This window comes from Ylistrum balloti, unplaced genomic scaffold (genome assembly GCF_031769215.1).
Source record: "Ylistrum balloti isolate Yb309-2 unplaced genomic scaffold, AGI_CSIRO_Ybal_v1 Utg369896, whole genome shotgun sequence".
Classification (NCBI taxonomy): Eukaryota; Metazoa; Mollusca; class Bivalvia; order Pectinida; family Pectinidae; genus Ylistrum; species Ylistrum balloti.
In genome coordinates this window covers 404,315-420,106 of record NW_026782026.1, presented here as the reverse complement: position 1 = coordinate 420,106, position 15,792 = coordinate 404,315, and the positions used below count along the sequence as shown (strand labels likewise).

Here is a 15,792-nt window from a genome sequence, read left to right as displayed (position 1 = left end):
GACAGCAAAAACAGGTCCACCCACTCTCTCATACACTTACTTAGAGAGGGGTTGGTCAGACAGCAAAAACAGGTCCAACCACTCTCTCATACACTTACTTAGAGGGGGGTTGGTCAGACAGCAAAAACAGGTCCAACCACTCTCTCATCTCTCATACACTTACTGAGACTGGGGGGGGGGGGGGGGGGGGGGGGGGCAGACAGCAAATACAGGTCCACCCACCTGTATAGTAAAGGGGAACCTCTTTATATAGATAAATACTAGCTTACAGGCTTACAGAGTACAATACCTTTAAGCTACCCGGTTATTCGACTACAGTTTTATCTCTAATGATGAATTTTGAGACATACAAATATCCGATTATGTTTGATAAAAAGGGTGTATACCTGTTGCAGATCATGTTTATATGTGAACTCGTTCAAGGTTAGCAAACACACATACACACAGTTAGTCGGTAAAACGCTGACTAGAAAGATACCGGTACAATCTATAAATAGAGCTTTTAATCATTGTGAGATATCAAGTCAGACGTGTTAGCAGGCCTTACCCTTACGTTAATATTGTAGAAATAAAAGGAGGTTTATAAATTTCTAAGGATGACCAGAGTGTACATGACAGACGTCGTCAATACAACATGATACCCTTACCTGTGGTCTTATTCTTAATACAAAGAAATCAGTTGTATTTGTTTTGTTAATATCTTCCCTCGTCCTAGGATTACGGGCTTCTTTTGTGTCGACATATCTTTTTGTTTTTCTTTTTGTTTGTTTTAAGTTGTTTAATTTTGGGTTGAAATGATAATGGTAAAATACGAGGAATCAATAACGTGTATAAAGAACGCTTTATTTTCCGCTGGTGTTTCGTCATAGTAATGCTAATCGACCGCTATGATAACGATAAGGACGATATGACATCATACAAATGTTTGAAATTACCCAAGGACATTATTTTATCTAAATATGTTATGTAGATATGATAAGTCCGGTGTATATGTCGTTTTTACTAAATGTTTTATGTTTTGATATTTACAAGTCATATAAAACGCAAAAAAAAATAAAATAAAATAAAAATAAAAATAAAAATAAAAAATAAATAGATAAATGAAAAAATAAAAAAGATAGAAGATTTAATTTTCAAACACATTGTTAAAATATTGGTTAAAAGTACAACAGTTTGATTAAGTAGTTCATATGAGGGTCAAAGGTTACAAAAACAAAATAAAGTTCATAGAAAATATTGTTATGGTTTCAAACACGGTGATGAGATGTATCAGTAAGGTCATGATTGTCTATACCACATCCTTAAGACACATGGATAGATAGGGAAAACAGATATAATCAAGAGATACAAAGCAATGACACGGTAATACGAGAGAGAGAGAGAGAGAGAGAGAGAGAGAGAGAGAGAGAGAGAGAGAGAGAGAGAGAGAGAGAGAGAGAGAGAGAGAGAGAGAGAGAGAGAGAGAGAGAGAGAGAGAGAGAGAGAGAGAGAGAGAGAGAGAGAGAGAGAGAGAGAGAGAGAGAGAGAGAGAGAGAGAGAGAGAGAGAGAGAGAGAGAGAGAGAGAGAGAGAGAGAGAGAGAGAGAGAGAGAGAGAGAGAGAGAGAGAGAGAGAGAGAGAGAGAGAGAGAGAGAGAGAGAGAGAGAGAGAGAGAGAGAGAGAGAGAGAGAGAGAGAGAGAGAGAGAGAGAGAGAGAGAGAGAGAGAGAGAGAGAGAGAGAGAGAGAGAGAGAGAGAGAGAGAGAGAGAGAGAGAGAGAGAGAGAGAGAGAGAGAGAGAGAGAGAGAGAGAGAGAGAGAGAGAGAGAGAGAGAGAGAGAGAGAGAGAGAGAGAGAGAGAGAGAGAGAGAGAGAGAGAGAGAGAGAGAGAGAGAGAGAGAGAGAGAGAGAGAGAGAGAGAGAGAGAGAGAGAGAGAGAGAGAGAGAGAGAGAGAGAGAGAGAGAGAGAGAGAGAGAGAGAGAGAGAGAGAGAGAGAGAGAGAGAGAGAGAGAGAGAGAGAGAGAGAGAGAGAGAGAGAGAGAGAGAGAGAGAGAGAGAGAGAGAGAGAGAGAGAGAGAGAGAGTTTTTATCACTAAATTGTGTTCTTATCGGTATCTTTATTTCAAGGCATAAAAGAATCATAACTCTTGCAGAATCGACTGGAAGCAGACACTGGTTTATAAAGTTTACTATAAGAAAATGAAAAAAAATCTAAGTAAAAAATCATTTTTTCCATGTCGACGATAGAGGTCAAATTTGGGATCCCCTGACTGCGAACTCGCACGCATTTATAACAATATGAAGGAACCAGCTGATAATTTTGAAACAATGCAATGGACGATTAGACATTCAAACATACTAATAGTTTGTTTATCCTCTGGTGAGACTATCGGATTTATACAATTAGTCATCCATCAAAGTAGAATCCGTAATATTTAGAGAAAAACCACAATGTTTATATTGATATACAGGAACATCCTGGCGACAGTTTTTTTTTACACAAGCCAGACATTATACTGGTTTAATGGTTTGACTCATTCAATTTCTTCCATTTTCAGCCATAAGTGCGTCGGCTTCAAAAGTTCGTAGTTTTCGAGTTTCGGTGGAATCTGAAACAAAAAATCTGATTTAACTCATTTGTACCGATGATCATTTCTGTTCGTGTAAAAATATTGATATACGATTTTTTAAAAAAATACAATACGAATAAATAATTATATCGTTAGTATACAATATACTTATACATCCGGGAAATACAGATCAAGATGGAGCATCAAATAGGCAATCATAATCATCGTCCTAAATTATAACTGATGCACTTACGTCAGTTTTACTGCCGACACTCAGCCGGAAGTTGCGCACAACATGAACAGTTGCCATTTTTGCTTCTAATAAAGCCAGTCTCATGCCAATGCAGTTCCTTGGGCCGTAACCAAAGGGTATGTAATCGAGTGGATCGTGTTTGGCTTTTTCAGCTGGGGAAAACCTTTAATAAATGAGTTATAGTTGTAATCAGTGATGAACATTAGTGTGGCTACATACTGCTATTAATTAATCACTGGAATAGGTTTGATGATGTTAATGATGAGTCGTTGCACCAACCCATGTTACAACACGTGTTTTTATACAAACACAGGTGATGTTAATGATGAGTCGTGGTACCAACCCATGTTACAACACGTGTTTTTATACAAACACAGGTGATGTTAATGATGAGTCGTTGTACCAACCCATGTTACAACACGTGGTCTTATACAAACACAGGTGATGTTAATGATGAGTCGTTGTACACAGGTGATGTTAATGCTGAGTCTTGGTACTAAACCATGTTACGACACGTGGTCTTATACAAACACAGATGATGTTAATGATGAGTCGTGGTACTAACCCATGTTACAACACGTGTTTTTATACAAACACAGATGATGTTAATGATGAGTCGTGGTACCAACCCATGTTACAACACGTGTTTTTATACAAACACAGGTGATGTTAATGATGAGTCGTTGTACCAACCCATGTTACAACACGTGGTCTTATACAAACACAGGTGATGTTAATGATGAGTCGTTGTACACAGGTGATGTTAATGCTGAGTCTTGGTACTAAACCATGTTACGACACGTGGTCTTATACAAACACAGGTGATGTTAATGATGAGTCGTTGTACCAAACCATGTTACAACACGTGGTCTTATACAAACACAGGTGAAGTTAATGAGGAGTCGTTGTACCAACCCATGTTACAACACGTGGTCTTATACAAACACAGATTAGAAGAAAATTTTGTCTTGTGAATGATAATTTTAAAGTTTTTGTAAATCCCGCAATTAGTGAAAACTAAGAGACCTTAATTGATATGAAAAATATATAAAACACGACAAAACACCAGCCTACAGTCGAACCTCGTTCCTGTGCATCTTAATCTATATAAAAGAGTATTCGATTGAATTGAGTTCGAATGTTTCGAATTAAACGAGATTTCCGAGTCAACATAGTTTAGTTTTCCGTTTATCGATAATTCTTTAGACGATCAATTACCTCTGTGGATTGAAAACGTCTGGTTTTCCCCAAACATCCGGATCATTCTGCATCGCATACACAGGAACGCTTACCGCCATACCGGCTGGAATAGTGATGTCTTTTACCTTTGTAGTTTTAACACAGACTCTTTCAAATCTACAACGAGAATTAATCCAATATTAGCTAGCAAAAGTAATTCATACACGATGCCACGAGAGCAAACTATTATCAAGGGATTCAAATGAAGAATAACGCAAGGAGAGTACGAAGAAATGTTAGTGAAGATCAAACACCTAGTTCTGCTCCATAGACGACATCGTATGATAAGATGTGGCACCTACCTCATCGCTGGAGGGTACATCCGCAAAGTCTCATTTATACACATATCAAGGTACTGAAGTTTCTGGACATTCTCATGGTCAATCGGGCTCTGTGTGTAATCAATATATAAAAACAAAGTTATACTCAAACAACGAATTTTTTTCAAAAGCGGTTTTTACAGAACGTATCAACGAATCCAACCATTAACTACATACAAACATAACTAGTGCTGGCAGTTTTGTAAATAGATTTTTGATATCGAGAAACAATTTTAATGTTATCACGACCTACCAATCCATTCGTCTCTACTTTTCTGGTCCACGTTGTAAGGATGTGACAAATAAACAGCATATTGAATACCTCTAACCAAACGGAACAATCGGGACCAAAGAGAAATATAAAAAAAAACGAGTAATTATTCGCTTAACATCTTATATTTTATTTCTGAATATTCAGTAATTAAATCATTGAAAAGATTTATGTATTTTCGTATCTAGATATTTTTTTAATGTAAGCGCGAGACGAAATCGATATATCTAAACGTGGAAATAGAGAACATAGCAAGGTCTCTATGGTCACTTCCGATAAGTTCTTCGATAAAAATTCAGCCTTTATGAAAACAATTGTATCAGTAAACAGCGTCAAACGCTACGGATACATGTATGACCTCTTCAATAACATCCAACCAACCGTCTTGACCATATCATTAACTTTTTTAAAATCAATTGATTTATCCATCTATTAAACATTCAACAACTTCCGACTTTATATCTATATCCGGCACATGTTAAAACCAGGATATATCATCATCTGTAGCCATGGATACCCTGAACTTACCGAACCAATCTCTTCTTCGATCTCCTGACGCAGCTTGTCTTGACATTCCGGGTTCAGAGCGAGGTTGTACGCATTCATCGTCAGGGTTATAGACGTAGTTTCGTAGCCCGCAGCAAAGAACAGCTCTGCATTCGCCAGAATCGCATCGAATGACATGCCTGAAACGTAAGAACTTAAGGATAAATTAACAATATTCGCTTTAGACTATATTTGTTAGACTAAATAAGAAATGTACAACTGACAAGCTGACCATGTCAAACGTGTTTAACGCTTCTGGATAGAGAAGACGCCAGTAGTGTTTAGCCAGAAAAAGTTTCGTACAAAATGTTTACAATTTTAAATATTGATATTTTATCTTGGCCTACCTTGATAACTCTGCGAAACGTTCATTCAAACATCTGATGATTGAATGGTATTATATAGATAATCCATCATTTACGGAATTTTACGGAATATATAATCATCGTTACAGTCCTTTTGGACCTCTTCTTATGAAACCTATTATAGATGCGTGGTTATACGTTGTATAATTATCATTAACACGGGAGGCATTACCTTTCTGTTTAGACCAGGATTCTATGTTATCTGTGGAATTCTCATTCTTCTCCCCTTCATTCCTGCTCTTAAGAGCATCAACCATTAACTGGAGGAAATCTGATCGACTTTCCTGCAATGAATATTCAATTTTCACGCATGAAGATTTCTGAGGTTGAATCTTTCTATAAAAAATATAGGAATAAGAGATAACGCTAATCGGTGAAAGTTTTTGTTATTTCCTTGTTTAATGCACAAGTCCCATTCAACCAGAAGTTTTTCGCATGCCGACAATCTAGAGATTAGCAGTATCGAGTTGATGAAACAGCATTATATCCTATTCTGTTAATTCTATAAATGTATTGTTCGTATAATCTGCTTTTGGCTCTCAGACTGATCAAAGAAGAAATGTAAGTATATGAAACTATATATTTTCATCATTTGATGTTAAAAAAAGCTGGAAGAGATCATATTGCAACTGATGCGCAATATGTGTCTTTATTTCGCTTCACGGATATCGAGTTCATAGAATTTCGCATTTTAGCATTAAGAAAAAGTAATGGGTTTGAAATGAAAGGTAGATAGCTAGATCACCTTCTTGCTGTTTTTCCTTTCCTCCACTAATTTAGAAGTGATTCTACGTATAAACGCCATGCTGTCTTTGGAATAGACACTTATACCCAGGATTCGCCATAATGGTTTTAAGGCTGGAAACAGTGCTGAAATAAGTTTAATAAAAAAGAGAGATTTTGTTATCAGTTTTCAAAATATTCTACGAAATTTAACAGAACATCGGATATCATTTTTCTAATTGATAGAGGAATACCATACAAAAGGATTGAACAACAGTTACTTTGAAATAATGGCGGTTGAATAACATTTGACAATGTATTATCGTACATCATTCCAACAAGGAAAGCAAAGCAAAAAACAAAAACACAAAACCAAACCATTAAATAAATAATTAGAAAAAAAAAATGAGAAGACCTTGAGAACTTTTTTTAACAATAAATATACCTGCAATTTCGAAAATATTCTGTAGGGAATTTATTTTGTGATATGAAGTTAGAAGTATTTGCTGCTAGGTAGTATGCCTATTGATTCCGTTGTTATTTATATGCACAATGCTCTCATCTGGTTATGTGACAGAATGAACCAATATTTACAAGGCGGCTGTCCTCGATGAAGCAGAAAACGCTAACTCTTCAGGAAAAAGTTCGTTTTATTCTCCTTGTAAATAGGTCTTTTGTTCCTAATTTGTTGTATCTTATTTGAAATTGAAAAAGATTTGTTTACATGTTGGTGTTTTCTCCCATGTTTTAGGATTATCCGCGCGTAGAATAACAAATGTATACTCACAGATCAGGAGAAATGAAAGCGATGCCGGGCTAGTGTCTAGTAGTTTTTTGACGTGCTTTACAAAAGGGTCATCTGGGTTACTCTGGGAATCTACGTGGATACCAAAAGCCGTGGAACTGATCACGTCAATAGCGAAACCGCCAAAGAGCCTGTTAAAGGAATGACAAACACTCGTCAATTTCATTTTTGCGTACGCTAATATTTTAGCATTTCCCTTCAACTTTCAATAAGTAATTCAAAGCCTTGTATAAACGTGAAGTAAACAGTCCTATTGAGTTACAATGTACTATGATCTGGGCCGGTTTGGATGTTTCATTAACGCCATGAGTTCAAAGTGTCTTGGTAAATATCCTTTTTCAGTTCAATGAAAAGAGACAAGAGCACAGCTGTATGGACAATATATCTTTACACTGAACATGCATTATATTGTTTATATAGTAAGAGCTGTCTGATTAAGTTATTCAATATGTTCTAACAATAAAGAAGAAGCATTCCAAATAACAAGAGGCGCTTCACATTCGAAACACCTTGTCTTGTTACCCTTCTGTTTAAGTGGATGATTAATATATGGTACTAGATAACCGTTTCTCACATTGATAAACAAAATGTGAAATTTAATAATTAATGCGTAATACAATATACATATATATATATATACTGAAAAAATGCGTCCATTGATCTATTGACTTAAAACGTATAGTGGCTTGATCAAGATTGACATTTTCTAATATGTGAAATTTAGGAATCCAATAAAAATTGGTGAGATCCTAATCCTGATAATTAATCTAAATGATTGTAATACTGAAGCATCATTAGCCAGTATTTCATTCTCGGAAATATCTGATAATGTATAAATTGGGTTTCTTTCGTTATCAAGCAAACTTTTATTTCTTTCATACGGAAATGTGATAATGTCACCTAACAAAAATCAAGTTATTTGACGTCTTGTGTGCTGCCGCAATTACACACCCCTCATGTTGCTGTTTAAGTGTGGATTCAGGATCGAGGAAGCTGACCTGTGTTTTGTTTCCGTTTTAGATTTCAAGCTGCGAAGACAGTTAAGAATGATGGACCAAATGGACGTCACCAACCCAGAAATTAATTCAAAACAGCATATTATTGTTTCACCTATTTGCTGGCATAGCTTTCAACGGAGTCCATACGTATCTGGATTATTCCAATTAATAAACAAGTTTTCACGATTTTGGGGGCCTTTCATGATAAGCTTCCGCCGTGTAGCATTTCGGATAATTCTTATATCACCAGTTAGTGTGTGTCCATATGAACCATAGTAATATGTAGTAGTAGAACAAGAACAAGCTGACAGAGGGGAAGTTCGTAGGTCATAGCAATTCGGTTGCTGCAGCTTTTGATTTCAGCTGAAACGTTTGACTGCAATGGGCTTGGAGAAACTGTGTGTAAAATATTGGGATATTTCTGGATCAAAAGTATGGCAGGATGTAAAAAGCATATACCCCCTTATCTGCAAATTTAACTATCATAAATTGGCGAGCTACTTGAGAACAGCGGCCATCCGCACGAAGAGGTATGATAGTGATGTCTTCATGTCAACATGTCCTATCATGCAACATAATAAAGCTTGATAAATGGTTAATAATTTTATCATTATATTTGACAATAACACGAACAAAAGTGTCATAGTTACACAATGAAGCCTACCTTTTCATTTCTACCTGGCCATTGTTACCATCTTTTAAGGCATTTCGACTTGTTTTTATCAATGTGTCACACGCCTCCTGGATTAATGGCATCATCTAAATGGTAAATTTATCTATATATATTCAGTTAGAACAATGATATGAAAATAGCTATGATAAAGATGGTAAATATATATTTATCCAGATAAAACAATGATATAACAATAGCTATGATAATGATGGTAAATATATATTTATCCAGGTAGAACAATGATATAACAATAGCTATGATAATGATGGTAATATATATATTTATATAACCAGATAAAACAATGATATAACAATAGCTATGATAATGATGGTAAATATATATTTATCCAGATAAAACAATGATATAACAATAGCTATGGCAATGATGGTAGATATATATTTATCCAGATAAAACAATGATATAACAATAGCTATGATAATGATGGTAAATATATATCTATCAAGATAGAACAATGATATAACAATAGCTATGATAATGATGGTAAATATATATTTATCCAGATAAAACAATGATATAACAATAGCTATGATAATGATTATAAATATATATTTATCTAGATAGAACAATGATATGACAATGCTAATGATGGTAAATCAGCCAATTAATATTTTATAGAAATAAAACGAAACCTGTAACCATGGTTGCTTTTGAAATCATGTTTCTATGGTCCACAAATAAAAAAACTCCATACGTAATGTATATTGCATATTTCACCTGGTAAGTTTCATTCTTCTAACATAATTCAGAACGTCAGCTTTAATGGTTATAAAACAATTGGCTCATAATCGCGAAGTTAAACCCCAATCTTTTTTAAATCATAGTCTTTCTTGTCATAATGTATATAGAACACGATCTGACGTAAAATAATACTAGGTACAGTCTTACAATGTATATGGTTATGGACTTGTCTGTTAAACTGCCTACCCTTTTAAGTTTCCCGGACGAAAATGTGGGCGTGATAATACTCCTTTCGTGTTTCCAGTGTTCGCCTTTTATATTTATGATACTGTGATCGAAATCTCCGCTGAAGCCATCAAATACCTAGAAATGAAACGATCGCATTATTTGAAAAGTCAAACAAATCTGTTTTTTTTTTCAATTATTCTATTTTTCCTTTAATATTTTTCCACGGTTTTCTTCAGTATGCTTGCCTGATGATTTCGTCATTTCTATTCTCATTCCTATTTGAGGAGTAGGCATTGTTTATGAAAATCCCATTTTTGCTGATGTATCAAAATATACTTGTATGAAACTATCTTCTTCAACGTGTCCAGTTAGTCCATTTAGTGTAAACGTTTAAATTACATTTCGATATTCTCATTTTCGATGTTGAATCACAGTAATTAGAATTGAGCCTCAAAGCAACTTTATCCTTAGGTTTGATGTAATTAAAAAGACATTTGAATATATAGATTTGTACGTACCAATCTATCAGGAAAGTTATTAAACTGCTTCACAAGTATTTCTCTCAACATCTCTTTGTCTGCTACCACTAGGTTTGTACTCATCATATCAAAATGCCTATAAAAATAGAGACACTTATTTAAATAGTAATTCCCATTCTCACATCAACAACAATTTTACTAACTTGTATTTGAACTATAAAAATATTTCATTCGTACACCACGATGTAACCTAAAAGTTAATGTGACTTTTATATAGTGTTGAATACGGTCGCTATCACTCAGCTACTGGGTCGGTGGGCTTGTATATAGTGTTAAATACGGTCTCTCTCACTCAGCTGGCGGGTTGATGTGACTTGTATATACTGTTAAATACGTTCTGTGTCACTCAGCTGGCGGAGCATGCTTCTTTATCTCAGTTGTTATAGGCGACCGTTTATTATGGCAGATACCAGGTTCGGTTCCTGGTCGGGTCACTCGACAGGAATGTCTATTTTTCGTTCTCTCACGATACAAATAATCGCGAGAGATTTGAATTCGCGATTGTCACTCTTCGAAATAAACACCACGCAAAATATAAGTAATTTACAGTATTTATTTTATAATTGAACACTTCTTGATCTTAATGGACGTTCTACATTTTGATCGAATCAATATTCTGAAAAGTGAAATAAACATACCCAAAAACTTTTCCATACTTCTTAATTGCTCCCTGGTCAAAACCACTTTGACCCTAAAAAAGTGAAATGTAAAGAGTGTAAGACAAAATGTCAAAAGGAGTTCACACAGTACACATACAAAAACTTTCCCAATTAACTTTTTTTTAGCAAAAAGTTGAATAATTCTGACAAACTTGTCTTCATTCTTTGCCAGATTAAGGTTATCAACCATGACAACTGAACATCACGTGTAATTAACATGACTACCTCATTATCATTTATTATCTTGTATCATTCGTTGTAGAGGACAACATCACGTGTAATTTACGACAAGACTACCTCACTATCATTTATTATATCGTACCATACATTTAGGAAAACATGCTATTGAACTTGAAGAGCGGATTTCTGACAACGAACAATCCGAAAACTTTCGATATTGAACATACATAGTTGGACTTCTTATTCCTATTTTAGTCATAATTCGCGTATTGGTACTTAAGCATCGCTGTTCAAATTTGAAATTGACAGGTCAACATGTAGTTCAATTAATCATTATAGTTGTTGATATTAAGAACGCTTTAATTGATAATAAGTATTTATACATTACTGTGTTTCTTAAAGCCATCGTTTTTGCGAAATGCAAATAATTTCGTTAAAATTTCTTATTTCTGGGTCCTGCGACGCATGATGCAGTGGTCGGGTCGAAACATTTCACAAAAAACACATGATAAAGCATACTCGTGTTATAGGAAGTGATTATTCTCGTATCAAAATAGCCTTACCTGTCTTATCATAGAGGCTAGGTTACCTATAATAGGGAGAGGTGTCGGTCCTGGTATTCCCATCCTCTTGAACGTCCAGAAGTCACGACTCATCATACTACAATAACAAGATTACTTAATAGATCATTGGCTGATATTTATCATATGTTCTTACTCTTTCGAATATCACACATTTCAGAATATACTCATGCACTTTACTATCTTTTGAAATCATCCCATACTGAAAATACTGAAATTTATTGAGTTTTGGGTAAGTTTGGGGTAAGTTTTGGTGTAAGTTTGGGGTAAACTCGGGGTAAGTTTGGCAGTTAGTTTGGGGTAAGTTTCGGGTAAAGTTTCGGGTTTGTTTGGGGGTAAGTGTGGAGGTAAGTCTGGGGGTAAGTTTCTGGTTAGTTTGGGGTATGTTAAGGGTACGCACATTCCCTCATCTTTATTTTTGACATTCCTTTTGATCATTTCGAATTTACCTCAGTCGCCTCCCTAAAAGGACGAAGCAGATGTATGATGCAGCTGAATTCACTATTTGGTTCTACAATAATTCATTATTAAAGTTTTCATTGAAAGTTGCAATAACCTCGAGTGTCTTTAGTACACTGATATACAATCAATTCAGAGAAGAAAATACCCGTCGCCTATTTCATCTTTTTACATTTTGCCACAAATGTTTGAATTCAGATATATATAAAGTGTCCCGAAACTTTACTGTCCACGTGGCATTCTTGGATCGACATTGATTTTCATGGCGGACGTCATCGTCTATGAATTTGCAGATATTTGTCCTTTTGGTCACTTGGTACTCTTTCCTTGGTGTGCAATGACGGTAGAAAATATTTCGCTTGTAAGGAAAACATAAATATACAGACCTGTCGCTATCATCATGACACTGCTAGAACGGTGAGATTCACTGTTTATTATACCAGGGTCAATCAATTAATTCTGTCGTTAGTCTAATAAATCCAATATTTTATACTGATTGAATTTAACCTCTAAGTATCTTTAATTTAAAAAGTCAGCTTTCGCAATCACGTGATCTATGACGTGAGCGTTGCGCGTGAGTCTCATTTTGGTACACCGGTAAGGCTGGAATATTGAAGCACCTGGTGCTTCACAGCACAGACAAGAAAAATACACCGAGGCCAAGATCGACAAGATTTCTAAAACGACAGCACAATGCTACTGTGTTACTTTCTCCCATTTCTAAAACGACATCACAATGTTACTATGTAACTTTTTCTCATTTCTAAAACGACAGCACAATGATACTTTTACGAACTGAAGCCATCATCAATTATACAGGATTGTAAATTTGACCATTATAGCAACAGAATATGTCTATTCAAACGTTGACAAGAACCAAATCCAGGTTCTTGGACTCTTGCCCTTTAACTCGATGATGCATTGTACATGACACATGTGTGTTAACGCTAACACTTTTGTTAACGCCTTTAGTTTCAGTGTGTTGTACACTCTGTTATCATCATTACTGATGGTAGATATATAAAAACATATTAACGTTAAAACACTACCCAAACCAATTCCAAACACCGCACAGTTACATAATACATATTGTACATCAAGGTGACTTTTTGACTCAGATATCCGCTATTTTTTATAATAAAAACGAAAGACATTTTAATTCGTCGTATCGTAACTCTGAACTGTCAATATGCATCATTAACTCGGTATTCTACAGTAGATTTGATCCTACACATAAATCAAGAAGTGTTCTATCAAACAGATTAACATACTTACAATGTATAGATACAAATGGCCAACAGTGTCAGAACGCCCCATACAGGCACATCTATCCCGACGATCTCCATTGTGTCAGTGTACTGGTTCCTGGACACATACACACATATATATAGCGGAAGTGAGTGGTAGGTTCAGATGTTCTAGATTTTAACCTCTCACGTTACATCGGGCGATCTGAAAAACACTCTAAATCATTGTAAGGCAATAAACCTATGCCAGTCCTATACAAGTCACATGCTGCAGACTCATATTTTAAAATACATGGCAAGTAAACACTCGACTTGCTAGTATTCGAAAATACGGTTTTCAAAACGAGGCTCAGTATGCTTCCCTGGCGACCGCGATGACGTCTATCACTTAGAAAAAGCTTACGATCAATTCCAGTTATTGTGTACCATTATGAGAGATAATAGAGATATCATTCGACATTTGGAATGTCAGTTCATCGCTTTTCTCAAATCGGAGATACAAGAAAACAATTGATCGTTAATTATCAAACGTTATGAGGTATCTTATTTCCATGAAAGTATAATAAATACTAATTTAGTTGACATATATAGATGTATGCCTTATGTATACTCAAGTTTAACTGTTCCAGACGTTGTTGTCTAATGTAACGTATAGACACATGTATGTATTCTGTTTTCTCACGATACTTGTTTCACGGGTATTTTCTGTTACCTGACCTTTTGTCAAGAGCCACATTAATCAGTAATCAAAGATCTCTCAGTCGTCACTTTGAATTCCGTATTAATATAAATAAGTTTTCCTTACCTAAGTATTAATCTTCAGCTACATGGTTTTCCATTTCTATTGGTTTTATTGAGAATTTCTGTACTGATTCTTTAAGTATACATGGAGGTGTTGGGTTTAGGAAAAACATCTTCAATCTCTGGTTTTCGTTTTGTGATTAGTTGAATGGTATTGCAACAGTTTGAAGATGTGGTTGGTGTGGGTTTTAATATGCTTATTGCTATTCTAATTGTTTTGTGCTGTATTCAATATAGAGTTTAAGGGCATTATCTTAGGCTGGGCTATAAAATTTTCGTCCGTAATCTATTGACCACGCCATTGTTGTGTAAAACCCCAATTATTATCTCATTCCTGTATCTACAGGTAATAAAGTAGGTATCACGTGATGTAAGGTATGAATATACACTATTTAATAGAGTAAGTATCTTACTCGTCTTTAAATGTTTTATTTTCTTAAAAATTACCTGTGTTCAGGAATGCGAATTTGTGATTTCTCCTGTTAATTATTATTAAAAGAATGTTCGTTATTGTGAAGTGAAAGGCGAGGATTGCCCAGAGTAGAAAGAATCATCTGATTTTGACGTCACTATCACTAATCAATGAGCCAACATGACCGGAACAAGTCACCAGTTTGTGAATAATATCTTTATACGACCTATTGTGGGATCAGCATTTTGTTAAATCAGGTTTTGAATAAGTCTATTAATAGCACATACAGTAATCGAAGTTTGTGAATGAATCGCCTAGGTATGACTATTCAACACCTGCCCGGCTCGGTCTTGGGACTTTGAGTCATTTACGACGTAGAATCATGTGATTTCTCCGTTGTTTACAATACCCAATGGACAATGGGGGATAACTAGAATTTGATTTTTCAAATGCAACAGGGTGAAAGGATTTGCCAGTTTTCCGGTGATCATTTAGTTTAGGCACCAGTTGTATCATCCTCAAAATTAGTTTGATGAAAAAAAATCTTTTATTTTCGTTCGAGTTATTTTGACAGGTTCGGGGAATTACATTAAAACATTTCATTTTGATACAATATTTTGAATCTAATACTGCATTTTCTATATTCCTTCGTAACACAATGTTCTTATAACTATTGTACATAATTACGCTGATTTCGTGTCTCATCGCCTTTATCGTCAGGTAATATTTCCTAGGCACTGAAAAAATCTGGTAATCCTTACTTTATGTTTAATTACCATGTTGTATCGGCAAATTATACATTTGGCTATGAATACCAAGTATTGTATGTTGCGGAGCTCTTCAGATCCAGTAAAACCTGTTGGATGTATTACTCTCATGAAGGATTGGCTGACAGAATAAAAGATGTTATAACAAATTCACGGGACCATTGATGGAATGGTCAAGGTGGAAAATGTTGATATCAATTAATTCTTAAGGAATAGAGCAACGTCCACAAGTCAATTCAAGATATATTATATGTTAATGTTATCAAATCATTCAGTTCAAACATAGAATATACATTTGTATGTATGGAGCCACACAAAACTACACTCACATGATTGGAGCCACAAGACTATCACTTAGCGTCATGGCAACATAACATTCTGTGATGTACTTTGTTGGGTCTCTCCAGGAACGGTATAAACACAATAACTATATACAAACATATCAAAATGGGGTAAAAAAAACCTCTATAATATACATTG

The 15,792-nt window shown here is 35.2% G+C and overlaps 1 protein-coding gene across 1 annotated transcript; it reads right to left on the bottom strand.

Moving 5' to 3' along the window:
* Window positions 1-2,007: 2,007 nt before the first annotated feature.
* On the bottom strand, window positions 2,008-15,712 carry LOC132546578 (cytochrome P450 3A2-like). The gene is made up of 15 exons (XM_060210298.1): window positions 15,642-15,712; window positions 13,361-13,450; window positions 11,609-11,705; window positions 10,845-10,897; window positions 10,186-10,282; window positions 9,686-9,802; window positions 8,732-8,826; window positions 7,052-7,200; window positions 6,287-6,411; window positions 5,714-5,825; window positions 5,159-5,316; window positions 4,342-4,430; window positions 4,019-4,156; window positions 2,801-2,963; window positions 2,008-2,586 (listed from the first exon to the last, which is right to left on the bottom strand). The coding sequence occupies exons 1-15, from the start codon at window positions 15,674-15,676 to the stop codon at window positions 2,512-2,514; spliced, it is 1,593 nt and encodes a 530-aa protein (XP_060066281.1). The 5' UTR covers window positions 15,677-15,712; the 3' UTR covers window positions 2,008-2,511.
* Window positions 15,713-15,792: the final 80 nt, after the last annotated feature.